The 19474-nt window shown below is 37.5% G+C and overlaps 1 protein-coding gene across 4 annotated transcripts in view; it reads left to right on the top strand.

Annotated features, from left to right (window-relative positions):
• Positions 1-15536, top strand: part of LOC127540545 (uncharacterized) — a 63245-nt gene extending 47709 nt beyond the window's left edge. For all 4 annotated transcript variants that reach the window (XM_051965269.1, XM_051965268.1, XM_051965267.1 and 1 more), the window contains 8 exons: positions 898-924; positions 3289-3480; positions 4987-5013; positions 7398-7589; positions 9070-9096; positions 11473-11664; positions 13185-13211; positions 15442-15536. In XM_051965269.1, the coding sequence (XP_051821229.1) occupies positions 898-924; positions 3289-3480; positions 4987-5013; positions 7398-7589; positions 9070-9096; positions 11473-11664; positions 13185-13210 (683 nt within the window). In that variant the 3' untranslated portion in view covers position 13211; positions 15442-15536. The remainder of the gene's footprint in view (positions 1-897; positions 925-3288; positions 3481-4986; positions 5014-7397; positions 7590-9069; positions 9097-11472; positions 11665-13184; positions 13212-15441) is intronic.
• The last annotated feature ends 3938 nt before the right edge of the window (positions 15537-19474 follow it).

The raw sequence follows: 19474 nt of genomic DNA, 5'->3' as shown, positions 1-19474 counted from the left end.
TCAATAACATACAGTATGTATTTGTGTTAGAATATTATCATCTTATGGAAAATGATGACCAGGATGCTCTTAAAAAAACATCTGGAAATTTCTCCATCAACGCAAATTAAATGTGCTATATACAAAGTAATAGCAATGTTCTGGGATGACCAAGCATTAAAGACTGCTATTCCCAGTAGCACTATCATCCATGAATATTCTGAAGTGCTTATGATTAAAAATCCTATTTATACCCAGAGAAGGAACTGGTTGTGTCAGAATACAGATTGAAACCATTCTCTCTCTCTTTCTCTCTCTCCTTCCCTTTCTCTTTCTCTCTCACGCCCACCTCTCTCAATGTATTTGAATGAAGGGGAACATCTTTGGTGAAAAGACCACCAGAAAGGAAAGTAAATTTGCAAGTTTAATGAAATCTTGGCAGAGATGCAAAATGGAAAATAATTAGTTAAAAGGCATGGAAAAATTGCTTTTTTATACTAGTGAGGACTGACTCCCAGCCTCCCAGAAAATTATGCCAATGGTTAATGTTTTAGAAACTCTGTTATAATCATTCTGTTGATGTACACTATGATCCTTATTGCTTAATAGGTTTTGTTCAGAAGTAAATTTACTACAAAATATCTTATTTATTTGAATATATTTGCTAATTGCTTCTATTTATTATTAATACTCTCCTTGGGACTAGGGTGTGGACTTTCTAATAGCTCAAAAATATGAGAATGGGGGCCCTAATATTTTTAATAGAACTCAGGATTGACCAGAGCTGAGTCTGAGCAATCCCTGACTGGGTAAAAGATGAATGGTTCAAATCCCCAGCCCCTGTGGCTGCAGTTATGTTGTGCTGCTTTACATTGTGCTGGAATTTTAATCTTATTTCCTCTTTTGGTTTTGTTTCAGATTTACAAAGTGCCCAGAAAAACAGAGGTAAACTGAAGTGACTATAAGCAGAATAGGGGAGAGCAAAATGTCTTTGAACTAGTTCTGAGATTATATTGGAATGCAAGCTCCATTCAATTCAACCATGTTGGAGGACAGAGAAGAATCTATTACCTTCCAAATATTCATTGAAAGAAGCTTAGTAATAGCCAAGCCTAGGAAGATGAGAGTTCCACTGCATATTGCTCTGGTCAGCCTACATCGGAAGTATTACTGATTTTAGCTTTGGGTGCCACACATTAGGAAGGACCTTTATAAATTGAGATTCCAGGGAAGGGAAAACAGGGTGGTTAAGGGCCTTAAATTGATGCCAAGTGAGAACCTGATTAAGAAAGGGGATATTTAAGGGGAAGCTCGGTGGTGCACTTAATACCATCTTGGACATGTGATCAAGACATCTAACTTCAAACCCAGCCTGAGAGAGTAGTGACGTGATGTTAGGCAAGTCATTTAGTTTTAGTTTACCTCATTTTTCTCAATTGTAGAATGGAGATCATAATGGGGATTCCCTGCCTTTCAAGGTTGTTGTGAGGATGAAATGAGATAATGATTATAAAGCACACAGAAGGAGGCTTGCAAATAGCAGGTGCTATAAAAAATCCTACCTCTATTTTTTATATAAATGAACATATTGAAGGTGTTCAAGTATTTCAAAAGCTGCCATGTGAAATAGGGATTATAATTATTCTGCTTGGAAGACAGAGAATTTCTTTTTCTAATTCCTAGGTGACAAGAAAAAAGAAGGTTCAAAGAGTTATAGATTTAGAGCTTCAAGAGACTATGATCTAGCCTAATCCTCGCATTTTATCTGTGCCAAAGCCCAGTGTAATAATTTAGAAGATAGTTATACTTGGAAAAACTCAGTGATTGGGAAATCACTTGGAAGCTAGCTATCCAGTAGAATTAGCCTTATTAAAGAATTCTAAATTGAAAATCATTAGGAACCTTAGGGGCCTTTGAGTCCAATCCACTCAATAAGAAAACAGAGGTATAGAGAGAGTAAATTATGTACCCAAAGTCACAAAGTTATTAAGAGTTGGAGTAATGTCTCATTCAATACTCTCTTATGTTATGACACAGGTCTAGACAAAAGTCACACACCAAAGATTGCAAGGAATATTTGTAGGTGAACCAAGTGTAATAATAATCCAAGTCTTCTACGTCTGGGTTAGGCACACAATTATGTGGTTTTTCTCCAGTTTTTCAGCTATCTGAAGCAAAGGCTGTGGCTGGTAGGAATAATCGACTGCTGAGTTTAGAAAGGGCAAGGTCCTTGATAGAATAGCATAGAAAGGATAATTGGGGGAAAAAAGGATTGTGTAGAGTTAAACTAATTCATCAGGGGATTAAGATGAAGAAAGGAAGAGAATTATTCAATGCAGGGGTAATAGTTTGAGAAAAAACAGAGAAGTAGAGGGATGGAAGGTCACAGTGAGAATGAACAGTGAGGTTTGGGGTTTTTTGGCAGAGGGAGAGGTGTGGAGTATAAGGAAATTTCAGAGTTTATAAGCATAAAAGTCATGGATGTATGGGGGACCACAAGATGAAGGACATGGTCATCTCTGTGAAGCTGAGGTGTGGTGAGGAAGCAGGTCTTATGAAAGAAAAATGTTGAAGAACTGGGAGATTAGAGTGAATATTCCTTTTTTATTTGGGGGAGTATCAATATGTTTCCTGAAGTCCTATATCATGAAACCGGGAGTTGGGGAGAAAAGAAAGAAGGTGAGCCAAACCTTTTTGCAACTTTTTGCAAACATTGGGGAGATGTCCTGGGGATCAATTCACAAAAACTACCAGAATTTAATTGAGTAGTAGATTGGATTAAGTGAAACACAAAGAGAGAAGTTACTGAAAGACGTTCATAGAGGATAGTCTGGACATTTTAACTGCCTCATTTTAAACAGTGCATGGGAAAATGAGTAAAAAGATAATCAGTGCTGGAAAGGGAGACCAAGTAGACTGGAATAAGGAAGGAGGCTATTTTCAGTGGGAAACAAAATATGAAAGGAGTGGGAGAGGAAATGTTTTAAAGAAGAAAACACATGTGTTTTCAATGGAGACTGCATTCCAGGGAGCCCAGTAGAAGGGATGGGTAGGTCTAGAATGGAAGCTTGTGGGAGTTGGTTTAAAAGTGATGGTTAAAAAGAGTCTGTGTTTCAGAATCATCAAGAAGAGAAGGTTGCAACTGGGTATGAGCTTATTAATCATTGATAAATGAATTCAGAGACATTATCAGTATTCTTAGGGCTTGCCTTCAGAATAGAAGCTTCTTGTTCATTTGTCTACTTAGGGGAAGGGACTAATGGGAGAATCAGATGGAATGTTATTTTTTTTCTCTTGCACACTATCCAGGCTGGTCCAGCAGAAATATGGAGAGAATGAAGGGGAGTAACACGCAGGAGTGGGCCAATCCAGGAAATATACAAAATGAACAAAGAAGAATAGACCCTTCCTCTCTTTCCTATCGTGGAGAAGTACAAGAAGGAGAGCAGAAGAAAATGGAAGGAAATCTCCATTTCTCCACTGACACCTGGAAGAGCCCAGGTTAGAAGTCTGGGGATAGGATGGATTGGTATCTCTCTTCCTCTTTTACAATCAGGAAGAGTTGAGATGAATTTCAAGCTGAATTCTATTAAATATTGTAAAAATAAATGATTTTTAGGTCCCACTTATATAAAGTATATATTTGTGTGTGTGTGTGTGTGTGTGTGTGTGTGTGTGTGTGTATTTAGAGAGAGAAAAGATAGAAGAGAGGGGAGAGAGAAAGAGAGAGAAGGCATGTTATGAAGCTTCTTGTATGACACATTTATTGTTCTGATGCACAAATCAGTTGACATAAATTAGGCAAAGAAAAAGAAGTAGACCTGTATCAGAAGTGAACCTTATTTTAAGAATACTGATTAAAACATGATCCAAGAGGCCATTTCTGTGTATTCAAAAAATCATGTTTATTTACCAAGTTGAATTTATGCCAGAAATTCAAGGATCTTTCAAATTTAGACATAATAGAGACATACTTCTATTAACAGCAAACACAAGAGCAATTGATTTTGTAGTATAGGAAATTTAGAGGATGGACATCAATTGGAAAAGGACTCAATAACATGCAGTATGTATTTGTGTTAGAATATTATCATCTTATGGAAAATGATGACCAGGATGCTCTCAAAAAAACATCTGGAAATTCCTCCATCAATGCAAATTAAATGTGTTATATACAAAGTAATAGCAATGTTCTGGGATGACCAGGCGTTAATGACTGCTATTCCCAGCAGCACTATCATCCATGAATATTCTGAAGGGCTTATGATTAAAAATCCTATTTATACTCAGAGAAGGAACTGATTGTGTCAGAATACAGATTGAAACCATTCTCTCTCTCTCTCTCTCTGTCTCTCTCCTTCCCTCTCTCTCCTTCCCTCTCTCTTTCTCTCTCACCTCCACCTCTCTCAATATATTTGAATGAAGGGGAACATCTTTGGTGAAAAGACCACCAGAAAGGAAACTAAAATTGCAGGTTTAATGAAATCTTGGCAGAGATGCAAAATGAACAATAATTTGTTAAAAGGCATGGAAAAATTGCTTTTTTATACTAGTGAGGCCTGACTCCCAGCCTCCCAGAAAATTATGCCAATGGTTAATGTTTTACGAACTCTGTTATAATCATTCGGTTGATGTACACTATTATCCTTATTGCTTAATAGGTTTTGTTCAGAAGTAAATTTACTACAAATTATCTTATTTATTTGAATATATTTGCTAATTGCTTCTATTTTGGGGCGAGAATCTAGTTGTGAATTGTAATGTTTATTATTAACACTCTCCTTGGGACTAGGGTGTGGACTTTCTAATGGCTCAAAAATATGAGAATGGGGGCCTTAATATTTTTAATAGAACTCAAGATTGACCAGAGCTGAGTCTGAGCAATCACTAATGACTGGGTAAAAGATGGATGGTTCAAATCCCCAGCCCTTGTGGCTGCAGTTCTTTTGTGCTTCTTTACCTTGTGTTGGAATTTTAATCTTATTTCCTCTTTTGGTTTTGTTTCAGATTTACAAAGTGCCCAGAAAAACAGAGGTAAACTGAAGTGACTATAAGCAGAATAGGGGAGACCAAAATGTCTTTGAACTAGTTCTGAGATTATATTGGAATGCAAGCTTCATTTAATTCAACAGTGTTGGATGACAGAGAAGAATCTTTTACCTTCCAAATATTCATTGAAAGAAGCTTAATAATAGCCAAGATTAGGAAGATGAGAGTTCCACTGTATATTGCTCTGGTCAGCCTATATCGGAAGTATTACCGATTTTAGTTTTGGGTGCTACACATTAGGAAGGACATTTACAAATTGAGATTCCAGGGAAGGGAAATCAGGGTGGTTAAGGGCCTTTAACTGATGCCAAGTGAGAACCTGATTAAGAAAGGGGATATTTAAGGTGGCCATGTTGGGGAAGCTCGGTGGTTCACTGAATACCATATTGGACATGGGATCAAGAGGATCTAAGTTCAAATCTAGCCTGAGATATTAGTGACGTGATGTTAGGCAAGTCATTTAGTTTTAATTTACCTCATTTTTCTCAAATGTAGAATGGAGATCATAATGGGGATTCCCTGCCTTTCAAGGTTGTTGTGAGGATGAAATGAGATAATGATTATAAAGCACACAGAAAGAGACTTGCAAATAGCAGGTGCTATAAAAAATCCTAGCTGTATTTTTTATATAAATGAGCATATTGAAGGTGTTCAAGTATTTGAAAAACTGCCATGTGAAATAGGGATTATAATTATTCTGCTTGGAAGACAGAAAATTTCTCTTTCTAATTCCTAGGTGACAGGAAAAAAGAAGGTTCAAAGGGTTATAGATTTAGAGTTTCAAGAGACTATGATCTAGCCTAATCCTCGCATTTTATCTGTGCCAAAGCCCAGTGTAATAATTTAGAAGATAGTTACACTTGGAAAAACTCAGTGAATGGGAAATCACTTGGAAGCAAGCTATCTAGTAGAATTAGCCTTATTAAAGAATTATAAATTGCAAATTATTAGGAAATTTAGGGGCTTTTGAATCCAATCCACTCAATCAGAAAACAGGAATAGAGAGATTAAATTAGGAATCCAAAGTCACAAAGTTGTTATGAGTTGGAGTAGTGTCTCATTCAATACCTTCTTACGTTATGACACAGGTCTAGACAGAAGTCACACACAAAAGATTGCAAGGAGAATTTGTAGGTGAACCAAGTGTAATAATAATCCAGGTCTACCTCTGAGTGAGGCACACAATTATGTGGTTTTTCTCCAGTTTTTCAGCTATCTGAAGCAAAGGCTGCGGCTGGTAGGAATAATCGACTGCTGAGTTTAGAAAGGGCAAGGTCCTTGATAGAATAACTATAGAAAGGATGATTGGGGGAAAAAAAGGATTGTGTGGAGTTAAACTAATTCATCAGGGGTTGAAGATGAAGAAAGGAAGAGAATTTTTCAATGTAGGGGTAATAGTTTGAGAAAAAAACAGAGAGGTATTGAGGGATGGAAGGTCGCAGTGAGAATGAACAGTGAGGTTTGGGGTTTTGTGGCAGAGGCAGAGGTGTGGAGTATAAGGCAATTTCAGAGTTTATAAGCAGAGAAGTCGTGAATGTATGGGGGACCACAAGATGCGGGACATGAACATCTCTGTGAAGCTGAGGTGTGATGAGGAAGCAAGTCTTATGAAAGAAAAATGTTGAAGAACTGGGAGATGAGAGTGAATATTCCTTTTCTATTTGGGGGAGTATCAATATGTTTCCTGAAGTCCTATATCATGAAGCTGGGAGTTGGGGAGAAAAGAAAGAAGGTGAGCCAATGACTGAACTCTTTGCAAAAAGTGGGGGGATGTCCTGGGAATCAATAACCAAAAACTACCAGAATTTAATTGTGTAGTAGATCCAGATTAAGTGAAACACAAAGAGAGAAGTTACTGAAAGACGTTCATAGAGGATAGTCTGGATATTCTAACTGCCTCATGTTATACAGGGTATGGGAAAATGAGTAAAAAGATAACCAGTGCTGGAAAGGGAGACCAAGTAGACTGGATAAGGAAGGAGGCTATTTTCAGTGGGAAACAAAATATGAAAGGAGTGGGAGAGGAAATGTTTTAAAGAAGAAAACACATGTGTTTTCAATGGAGACTGCATTCCAGAGAGCAAAGTAGAAGGGATGGGTAGGTCTAGAATGGAAGGTTGTGGGAGTTGGGTTAAAAGGGATAGGAATAATTTGAATAATTAGAGGCTGTGTTTCAGAATCATTAAGAAGAGGAGCTTGCAACTGGGTGTGAGCTTATTAATCATTGATAAATGAATTCAGAGACATTATCAGTATTCTTAGGGCTTGCCTTCAGAATAGAAGCTTCTTGTTCATTTGTCTACTTTAGGGGAAGGGACTAATGGGAGAATCGATTGAAATGTTATTTTTTTCTCTTACACACTATCCAGGCTGGTCCAGCAGAAATATGGAGAGAATAAAGGGGAGTAACACGCAGGAGTGGGCCAATCCAGGAAATATACAAAATGAACAAAGAAGAATACACCCTTACTCTCTTTCCTATCGTGGAGAAGTACAAGAAAGAGAGCAGAAGAAAATGGAAGGAAATCTCCATTTCTCCACTGACACCTGGAAGAGGCCAGGTTAGAAGTCTGGGGATAGGATGGATTGGTATCTCTCTTCCTCTTTTGCAATCAGGAAGAGTTGAGATGAACTACATGCTGAATTTTGTTAAACTTTTTAATAATAAATAATTTTTAGGTTCCAATTATATGAAGTATATATTTGTGTGTGTGTGTGTGTGTGTGTGTGTGTGTGTGTGTGTGTGTGTATGTGTATAAAGAGAGAGAGAGAGAGAGAGAGAGAGAGAGAGAGAGGGCATCTTATGAAGCTTCTTGTATGATACATTTATTGTTTTGATGCACAAATCAGTTGACATTAATTAGGCAAGGAAAAAGTAGACCTGCATCAGAACTGAACCTTATTTTAAGAATACTGATTAAAACATGATCAAAGAGGCCATAGCTGTGTATTTAAAAAATCATGTTTATTTACCAAGTTGAATTTATGCCAGAAATTCAAGGACCTTTCAAATTTAGATTTAATAGAGGCATACTTCTATTAATAGCAAGCACAAGAGGAATTAATTTTGTAGTTTAGGAAATACAGAGGATGCCCATCAATTGGGAAAGGGCTCAGTAACATGCAGTATGTTTTTGTGTTAGAATATTATCATCTTATGGAAAATGATGACCAGGATGCTCTCAAAAAAACATCTGGAAATTCCTCCATCAAGGCAAATAAAATGTGCTATATACAAAGTAATACCAATGCTCTGGGATGACCAAGCATTAATGACTGATATTCCCAGCAGCACTATCATCTATGAATATTCTGAAGGGTTTATGATTAAAAATCCTATTTATACCCAAAGAAGGAACTGATTGTGTCAGAATACAGATTGAAACCATTCTCTCTCTCTTTCTCTCTCTCCTTCCCTCTCTCTTTCTCCCTCACTCCCACCTCTCTCAATGTATTTGAATAAAGGGGAACATCTTTGGTGAAAAGACCACCAGAAAGGAAACTAAAATTGCAGGTTTAATGAAATCTTGGCAGAGATGCAAAATGGAAAAAATTAGTTAAAAGCCATGCAAAAACTGCTTTTTTATACTAGTGAGGCCTGACTCCCAGCCTCCTAGAAAATTATGCCAATGGTTAATGTTTTAAGAACTCTGTTATAATCATTCGGTTGATGTACACTATGATCCTTATTGCTTAATAGGTTTTGTTCAGAAGTAAATTTACTACAAAATATTTATTTAAATATATTTGCTAATTGCTTCTATTTTGGGGCAAGAATCTAGTTGTGAATTGTAATGTTTATTATTAACACTCTCCTTGGGACTAGGGTGTGGACTTTCTAATGGCTCAAAAATATGAGAATGGGGGCCTTAATATTTTTCATAGAACTCAGGATTGACCAGAGCTGAGTCTGAGCAATCACTAATGACTGGGTAAAAGATGAATGGTTCAAATCCCCAGCCCCTGTGGCTGCAGTTATGTTGTGCTTCTTTACGTTGTGCTGGAATTTTAATCTTATTTCCTCATTTGGTTTTGTTTCAGATTTACAAAGTGCCCAGAAAAACAGAGGTAAACTGAAGCGATGATAAGCAAAATAGGGGAGAGCAAAATGTCTTTGAACTAGTTCTGAGATTATATCAGACTGCAAGCTCCATTTAATTCAACAGTGTTGGATGACAGAGAAGAATCTATTACCTTCCAAATATTCATTGAAAGAAGCTTAATAATAGCCAAGACTAGGAAGATGAGAGTTCCACTGTATATTGCTCTGGTCAGCCTACATCGGAAGGATTACTGATTTTGGTTTTGGGTGCTACACATTAGGAAGGACATTTACAAATTGAGATTCTAGGGAAGGGAAATCAGGGTGGTTAAGGGCCTTAAACTGATGCCAAGTGAGAATCTGATTAAGAAAGGGGATATTTAAGGTGGACATGTTGGGGAAGCTCAGTGGTGCACTGAATACCATATTGGTCATGGAGTCAAGAGGATCTAAGTTCAAATCCAACCTGAAACATTAGTGACATGATGTTAGGCAAGTCATTTAGTTTTAGTTTACCTCATTTTTCTCAATTGTAGAATGGAGATCATAATGGGGATTCCCTACCTTTCAAAGTTGTTGTGAGGATGAAATGAGATAATGATTATAAAGCACACAGAAAGAGGCTTGCAAATAGCAGGTGCTATAAAAAATCCTAGCTGTATTTTTTATATAAATGAACATATTGAAGGTGTTCAAGTATTTCAAAAGCTGCCATATGAAATAGGGATTATAATTATTCTGCTTGGAAGACAGAGAATTTATCTTTCTAATTCCTAGGTGACAAGCAAAAAGAAGGTTCAAAGGGTTATAGATTTAGAGTTTCAAGAGACCATGATCTAGCCTAATCCTCGCATTTTATCTGTGCCAAAGCCCAGTGTAATAATTTAGAATATAGTTATACTTGGAAAAACTCAGTGATTGGGAAATCACTTGGAGGCAAGCTATCCAGTAGAATTAGCCTTATTAAAGAATTATAAATTGCAAATTATTAGGAAACTTAGTGGCCTTTGAATCCAATCCACTCAATCAGAAAACAGGAATAGAGAGATTAAATTATGAATCCAAAATCACAAAGTTGTTAAGAGTTGGAGTAGTGTCTCATTCAATACTCTCTTATGTTATGACACAGGTCTAGACAGAAGTCACACACCAAAGATCGCAAGGAGAATTTGTAGGTGAACCAAGTGTAATAATAATCCAGGTCTTCTACCTCTGAGTTAGGCACACAATTATGTGGTTTTTCTCCAGTTTTATCAGCTATCTGAAGCAAAGGCTGTGGCTGGTAGGAATAATCGACTGCTGAGTTTAGAAAGGGCAAGGTCCTTGATAGAATAACTATAGAAAGGATGATTGGGGGAAAAAAAGGATTGTGTGCAGTTAAACTAATTCATCGGGGATTACGATGAAGAAAGGAAGAGAATTTTTCAATGTAGGGGTAATAGTTTGAGAAAAAAACAGAGAAGTATTGAGGGATGGAATGTCGCAGTGAGAATGAACAGTGAGGTTTGGGGTTTTGTGGCAGAGGCAGAGGTGTGGAGTATAAGGCAATTTCGGAGTTTATAAGCAGAGAAGTCGTGAATGTATGGGGGACCACAAGATGCGGGACATGAACATCTCTGTGAAGCTGAGGTGTGATGAGGAAACAAGTCTTATGAAAGAAAAATGTTGAAGAACTGGGAGATGAGAGTGAATATTCCTTTTCTATTTGGGGGAGTATCAATATGTTTCCTGAAGTCCTATATCATGAAGCTGGGAGTTGGGGAGAAAAGAAAGAAGGTGAGCCAATGACTGAACTCTTTGCAAAAAGTGGGGGGATGTCCTGGGAATCAATAACCAAAAACTACCAGAATTTAATTGTGTAGTAGATCCAGATTAAGTGAAACACAAAGAGAGAAGTTACTGAAAGACATTCATAGAGGATAGTCTGGATATTCTAACTGCCTCATGTTACACAGCGCATGGGAAAATGAGTAAAAAGATAACCAGTGCTGGAAAGGGAGACCAAGTAGACTGGAATGAGGAAGGAGGCTATTTTCAGTGGGAAACAAAATATGAAAAGAGTGGGAGAGGAAATGTTTTAAAGAAGAAAACACACGTGTTTTCAATGGAGACTGCATTCCAGAGAGCAAAGTAGAAGGGATGGGTAGGTCTAGAATGGAAGGTTGTGGGAGTTGGGTTAAAAGGGATGGTTAAAAAGAGGCTGTGTTTCAGAATCATTAAGAAGAGAAGGTTGCAACTGGATGTGAGCTTATTAATCATTGATAAATGAATTCAGAGACATTATCAGTATTCTTAGGGCTTGCCTTCAGAATAGAAGCTTCTTGTTCGTTTGTCTACTTAGGGGAAGGGACTAATGGGAGAATCAGATGGAATGTTATTTTTTTCTCTTGCACACTATCCAGGCTGGTCCAGCAGAAATATGGAGAGAATAAAGGGGAGTAACACGCAGGAGTGGGCCAATGCAGGAAATATACAAAATGAACAAAGAAGAATAGACCCTTCCTCTCTTTCCTATCGTGGAGAAGTACAAGAAGGAGAGCAGAAGAAAATGCAAGGAAATCTCTCGTTCTCCACTGACACCTGGAAGAGGCCAGGTTAGAAGTCTGGGGATAGGATGGATTGGTATCTCTCTTCCTCTTTTACAATCAGGAAGAGTTGAGATGAATTTCAAGCTGAATTCTATTAAATATTGTAAAAATAAATGATTTTTAGGTCCTATTTATATAAACTATATATTTGTGTGTGTGTGTGTGTGTGTGTGTGTGTATGTGAGTGTGTGTGTGTAGAGAGAGAGAGAGAGAGAGAGAAGATAGAATAGAGGGGGGAGAGAGAGAGAGAGAGAGAGAGAAGGCATCTTATGAAGCTTCTTGTTCGACACATTTATTGTGTTGATGCACAAATCAGTTGACATAAATTAGGCAAAGAAAAAGAAGTAGACCTGTATCAGAAGTGAACCTTATTTTAAGAATACTGATGAAAACATGATCCAAGAGGCCATTTCTGTGTATTCAAAAAATCACGTTTTTTTGCCAAGTTGAATTTATGCCAGAAATTCAAGGATCTTTCAAATTTAGAGAAAATAGGGACATACTTATATTAATAGCAAGCACAAGAGCAATTAATTTTGTAGTATAAGAAATTCAGAGGATGCCCATCAATTGGGACAGTACTCAATAACATACAGTATGTATTTGTGTTAGAATATTATCATCTTATGGAAAATGATGACCAGGATGCTCTCAAAAAAACATCTGGAAATTCCTCCATCAATGCAAATTAAATGTGCTATATACAAAGTAATAGCAATGTTCTGGGATGACCAAGCGTTAATGATTGCTATTCCCAGTAGCACTATCATCCATGAATATTCTGAAGGGCTTATGATTAAAAATCCTATTTATACCCAGAGAAGGAACTGATTGTGTCAGAATACAGATTGAAACCATTCTCTCTCTCTTTCTCTCTCTTCTTCCCTTTCTCTTTCTCTCTCACGCCTGCCTCTCTCAATGTATTTGAATAAAGGGGAACATCTTTGGTGAAAAGACCACCAGAAAGGAAAGTAAATTTGCAAGTTTAATGAAATCTTGGCATAGATGCAAAATGGAAAACAATTAGTTAAAAGGCATGGAAAAATTGCTTTTTTGTACTAGTGAGGCCTGACTCCCAGCCTCCCAGAAAATTATGCCAATGGTTAATGTTTTACGAACTCTGTTATAATCATTCTCTTGATTATACACTATGATCCTTATCGCTTAATAGGTTTTGTTCAGAAGTAAATTTACTACAAAATATCTTATTTTATTTGTGCTTTGAATATATTTGCCAATTGCTTCTATTTTTTTGGGGAGAATCTTGTTATGAATTGTAATGTTTATCATTAACACTCTCCTTGGGACTAGGGTGTAGACTTTCTAATAACTAAAAAATATGAGAATGGGGATCCTAATATTCTTAATAGAACTCAGGATTGACCAGAGCTGAGTCTTAGCAATCACTAATGACTGGGTAAAGGATGAATGGTTCAAATCCCCAGCCCCTGTGGCTGCAGTCATGTTGTGCTTCTTTACCTTGTACTGGAATTTTAATCTTATTTCCTCTTTTGCTTTTGTTTCAGATTTATACACTGCCAAGAAATACTGAGGTAAACTGAAGCAACTATAAGCAGAACAGGGGAGAGCAAAATGTCTTTGAACTAGTTCTGAGATTTTATTGGACTGCAAGCTCCATTTAATTCAACAGTGTTGGATGATAGAAAAGAATCTAATACCTTCCAAATATTCATTGAAATAAGCATGATAATAGCCAAGACTAGGAAGATGATAGTTCCACTGTACATTGCTCTGGTCAGCATACATTGGAAATATTACTGATTTTAATTTTGGGTGCCGTATATTAGGAAGGATATTTATAAGTTGAGATTCCAGGGAAAGGGAATTGAGGTAGTTAAGGGCCTTAAATTGATACCAAATGAGAACCTGTTTAAGAAACTGGATATTTAAGCTAGACATGTTGGGGAAACTTGGTAGTACACTGAATACCATATTGGACATGGAGTCAAGAGGACCTAAGTTCAAATCCAGTCTTAGACACTAATGGGCAAGTCATTTAGCTTTAGCTTACGTCATTTTTTCTCAACTGTAGAATGGAGATCATAATGGGGATTCTCTACTTTCAAGGTTGTTGTGAAGCTGAAATGAGATAATAATTATTAAACACAAAGAAGGAGGCTTGCAAATAGTAGGTGCTATATAAACTCCTAGCTCTAATTTTTTTATATAAATGAACATATTTAAGTTGTTTAACTATTTGGAAAGCTACTGTGTGAAATAGGGATTATGATTATTCTGCTTGGACTCAGAAAGCAGATGGAAGAAAAATGGATCAAACAATAAGAGGTAAAGAAAAATTTGACAATTAGAGATAGCTATAAGGCAAAAAGATGATCTGAAGTGAAGAAAAAGTGGTAGAGGGAAGAGATTGTTGATTTTAAGGTCAAGGTTTTGGGCTACAATTCTCCTTTTGTCATTTAACTAGCTTTTGTGAAAGTCATTCAAACTCTCCAGACCTTGGTTGCCTCATCTGTAAAAAGTGTGTGAGTGTGTGTGTGTGTGTGTGTGTGTGTGTGTGTGTGTATGTGTGTGTGGGCTGGTGAATAAGTTGGCTTCCCATGTCCCTTCTAAATAAAATCTATGTCCTATTACTCCCTAAATTGAGGTCTTTGTTTCATTCTCTATTTTTGTATCCTCAGAGCTTGTTTATAGTAGGTCATTAATAAATGGTTGTAACTTGATTTAAATTAGTAGTTAGTATAGTTTGGCTCCTAGAAAGCCTTAAATTCATGTTTGTTAATTGACTCACAAACAACTTACTGAACATTCTTATTTGGATTAGTTCTCTTTCAGTTGCACATTGGGCTGCAATTGGGCCTCAAGTCCTTCTTACTGAGATTTCTTGATTCTGTGAAAAATAGTTCATATTTATAGAGAATTTTAAGATTTTCAAAGAATTTAATTATTTTGTTTGATCCTATCTTATATACCCCTTCTTGGAACTCTCTTCTCTTGGATTCTGTAATGATATGCTATCATTTGATATCCCTTTTCCCTTATTGTTTTTCTCTTACCTTTCTAACTGTTCCTTCGCAATACAGTAAAAGGAACCCTAACTTAGAAAGAACATGGAGGCATGATTTCAAGGAAGTGTAACTATAATAGAAACAAAATAGATTCAGCATCTTGGGGACACACTGGACTCAGCAAGGCTGAGTTCAAAATTGGTTTCAGATAATGGCTGTGTTACCAGAGGCAAGTCCATTAACTAGTTTGCCTCAGTTTCCTCAGTTGCAAATGGGGACAATATAGCCACAACCTTCCAGTTTTGTTGTGTAGGTAAAATGACATACTATTTTAAGGTACTTTTGTATCTTAAAGCTAGTTATTTTTATTTGCTTGTGTGTGTGTGTGTGTGTGTGTGTGTGTGTGTGTGTATGTGTGTGTTTGATGGTAACCGGGGCAGTAAATGTAAAGATGGAAAACAGACATCCTTCTGAGATAGGAAAATAGAGACAAAAATATATTGAAGAAAAAAGGGAAGATGAAAGAAGTTGGGCCAGATGATTTTGCATTTTTCAACAAAATTGGGGGTAAGGCCTTGGCTCACTGTGTGTGTGTGTGTGTCTCTGGAGGAGAGTTTGGGGCCTTGAACTTGGAAGTGATTTGGAATAGTAGCTAGGAAATATGTTCTAGGGAATCAACAAGAGATAAAGTTTCATTACATAAAGCACATCACAGGGAGCGTCAATTGAAGCGAGAGAGCATAGCTGTAGGCTCTTGTTTCCAGCCCTGGGATTGAATGTGTACATTTCTTTGCAGTGGATGTCACTTTGGATGTGGACACAGTTTATCCTTTCCTCCTTCCTCGAATGGATGGAAAATTGAATTCTTACGATCACAAAAACAACTCCAAAGACACTGGGGGCTGGGAGCCCTTAGACTGTGTGCTCGGCAAGGAGAAATTCACTTCCGGACAATACTACTGGGAGGTGCAGGTAGAAGATACGATGAAGTGGACCGTGGGAATCTGTAAGGACTCAGTCATGAGAAAAACCGGGTGCCCAATCAAACCAGGAACTGGGTTCTGGACTGTCTCTCTGAAGAAAGGGAATGAGTACTGGGCTCTCTCTACCTCTCCAACCCGTCTCCAATTGGGAGTGGCCCCCAAGGTAGTGGGGGTTTTCCTGAACTATAAAGCTGGCTGCATCTCTTTCTACAATGTGACAGATGATTCCCATATCTACACCTTCCAGGCTACCTTTAGGGAGGCCCTACGGCCATGCATCTGCCCTCCTACTCTCCTTCCATAGGAAAACATTGTCCCTATTATCATCCCCCAAAGGCAGGGGATTCTCAAACAAACTTCCTAAAGCCAAAATGCAGAAATTGTTCTGAGTAAGCAGATATGGGCTCTTGAGGAGAAGGCATCTTATCCACAGCCCTCAGTACAAATGGGTTTGCCTTTCATCTTTGTTGGAGGACATTGAATCTTTAGGAGCTTCCCTTCAGTACAGGCTGAGAATTCTCCCACGTGTCCTTCTCCCTTTATATGCACATCTTCTCTCCTCTATTTGGTACAAGGCCTTTCTAGAACTACTCATTCCCTTGTAGTGCCCACCTGTCACCCAATTCTCACCTTTGGTTCCAAGAAGCTGTAGCATTCACAGCAGGGTAACAACTTCTTGGAAGATGGACTAAACCAGTTTGCAGGTTACTGATGGGACTCAAACTTCTTGGTGAGTTAGAGAGATTCTACCCCAAGAATATAAAGATGACCTTCCTTGGAATGGGCAGATGAAATCAATTTGTTCAGCAACTAAAGGCAGCTAAAACAGCTCTGTGGAGCACTGAGAGCTTAGATAGACATCAAAGATGCCAAGGTCATCTGCTGTATCCCGGGCCATCATCAATCATCTTGACTTTTGTCTTGCCATTAGACTTCAATTATTCTGAAAGAGAGAGTAAGGATCATGATTTTGTGCAACTCTGCCTCATTTAAATCCAATCATTCTCAAGTCAAAATGTCACTTATCATTGGTCCTCTGAAAATAAAGGATAACTGTCAACAGCATCTTCATAATCTGTTTTTTCTTCACCTTGGAAGTTCCTAGTGTATCTTTTCTATAACAGCTTTATTTGTTTTATAGCTTTTTAACAACGGTTTTAAAGACACAGCTATGCATTAGACACTAGCTCATAGATCAATGAACCCCAACACATTTTACAGGAAGGAGCATAGTTTATATTAAATATTGGCTAGTTATCAAAGTGAGCTAGCACTGCTGGCACCCAGAGTTATGAGTAACTAAATACATCTATCTATCTATCTATCTATCTATATATATGTGCAGTTGCATTTTTGAGTTGGAATTCAGTTCAAATGAAATCTTCACTCCCATAAATCTGTTCAATTATATTAGCAAACATGTAGAAGCTTTCTCGAGTTATCCAACAGGATACAATAGAGTTCACAAAACTAATCCTAGATTTTGATCAATAATTCCATTGTTAGGAATACAGCCTGATGATATTGTCAAAATTAAAACAGAATGTCTTCAAATTTTTTCATACCACATTATGTATATTTGCAAAAACCTAGCAATGACCTTAAATTTGGGGCATGTATGTAGTGTTTTTTTTCTTTAAAATAATAAAGATGGTTCTCTCTGAGTGCAGGTTTTTCGGGGAGGTTTTCTGGAGGCAGTCTTAGTTTCAGTTAAAAGTAAAAATCACCCAAAAAGCAGCCAGCTGGTAAAAATGCAAATGTTTATTTTCTCCTTCCAAAATAGCCCAGTTAATTGAGGCTTATCTCTCTGCTTGATTCTAAGAGCTCTTGCTGCTTTGTCCTTTGCTTCTGCCTCTGCTTTCTTCAGCTTCCAGCCAGCCAAGTGGAAAATGGAATGAATCTCTCTTGTCTCTGAGAGAAGGCTTCTGGCTCTTAATCTCCCAGAGTGCTCTGTATCTTTCCCAGTGTGCTCCTCTCCAATCTAATTCAGCTGAACTCCCAACTGAGTTCGCTTCTTATATGTCATCTCTCAAAGGTTTACTCCTCCCCTCCGAGGGAGGGATTAAGGGAGGTGTGAATTCAGATATCTCATACTAAACCCTGAAATCTCTCAAACGTGTGAACTCCAATGAGTACAGGTGTAAACACAAGCATCGTTTCTTAGTTCCACTTAGTACCTTGTTTCAGGTTCTGACCCAAAACATCTCCTTGTAAGATCAGAGCAATAATCTATTGCTTATATGCCACATATGGTCAGAGGACCTCTGCAAAGGAACATTTCTTCCTTTGATATTTCTTAGCATCCTGTATCTTCTTGTCATTCACTATACTCCTTTTCCTGGTCCTGGTACCCATTAAATTCTCCTCTTTGCTCGATTTGTATCTTATCTGCTTTGTTTCTCACTACTGCTTTTGATCCCCACTGCAGCTGATCTGAGCTGCTCTTTCTCTCTTTTTGACTCTTGCTACTGCTGCCACTAACAGGGATTATATAAAATAAGCCTGGAAAGAGGAGCTGCAGAATGTTTTAAATGAGAAGCACAAGTGTTTAGATCTAATCTTAAATCTTATTTGATATTTACTGAAAATTAAAAGCTGCCTAATGTTGAGTTGTTATGAAGATCTAATGAGAAAAGTTTTAGTTCAAGAAGTTTGAAAGGTTAAAAATATGGTATAAATACAAAAAGAAGAAAAGAAGGAGAAATAAGAAAAATGAGAAAGCAGTGAAGGAAGAGAAGGAAGAGGAGCAAGAAAAGGAAAATGAGAAATATTCTAGCTATGGATATGACTCCTGGCTCCTTCCTTACTGACCAGAAGAATATTTATGTCTCCATTATCCTTAAAAAAACTTTAATGTGGCTGTACCATACCTTCATGTTATAGTAGTTTCTCTTTTCTCCTAAGCAAAGACTAGATGCTCATTTTCTCCACTTCTCCCCCTTCCCTCTGCTTTATGCTTTGTGATCTGCATTCCAACCTTGTTACCAAAACTACACTCCCCAAAGATTTCCAATAATCTCTTAGGCATTTATTCTGGTGGCCTTTTCTCCATCCTCATCCTCCTTGTCCTCTCTGCAGACTAGCTATGGTTAATTGTTGCCTCATTCTGGACTCTGTATTCTTGCTGGCATTTCATGACATTGTCTCTTCCAATCTCCTATCCATCATCAGTCATCATTCTATTCCCCAAGACTATATGTTTCTGAGTCAAAACCAACTCCATCTGATCCAATAAACATTTATTAAGTGACTCTTATGTATGAGAAACTACTAAGTACTGGGAGTACAATTGCTAAAAAAGAAAAACAGTTTTTGCCCTCAAGGTACTTACACTCTAAAGAGGGAAACAACATACAAAAGGAACCTGAAATCAGGGGTAAGAGAAATAGGACAATAAGAGATTCCCAGTGTTGGAGCATTCTTTGCAGAATTGAAACAAGACAAGCCAGCTGATTTACAGTGGAAGTTTGTATGTGTATATATACATATATACACACACATATATATAAAATGTGTGTGTGTGTGTGTATGTGTGTGTGTGTGTGTGTGTGTGTGTGTGTGTGTGTGTGTGGTTCCCAGTGTTGGAGCATCCTTTGCAGAATTGAAACAAGACAAGCCAGCTGATTTACAGTGGAAGTTTGTTTATATGTGTGTGTGTGTGTGTGTGTGTGTGTGTGTGTGTGTGTGTGTGTATAATTTTCTTCTTTTCTCTCTTCATCCCCATACCATTTGTCTCATTGGCCTACTGTTAATGCTTCCCTGTTGAGAACAGGGAACTTAAATAAAAGAAGCCTGGAAAGAGGAACTGCAGAAGGTTTCAAATGAATATTTCTTCCATCTGTATAA

This window comes from Antechinus flavipes, chromosome 6, assembly GCF_016432865.1.
Source record: "Antechinus flavipes isolate AdamAnt ecotype Samford, QLD, Australia chromosome 6, AdamAnt_v2, whole genome shotgun sequence".
NCBI lineage: Eukaryota > Metazoa > Chordata > Mammalia > Dasyuromorphia > Dasyuridae > Antechinus > Antechinus flavipes.
Note: the sequence above shows the minus strand (reverse complement) of the source record. Positions and strands in the feature narration are given on the sequence as shown.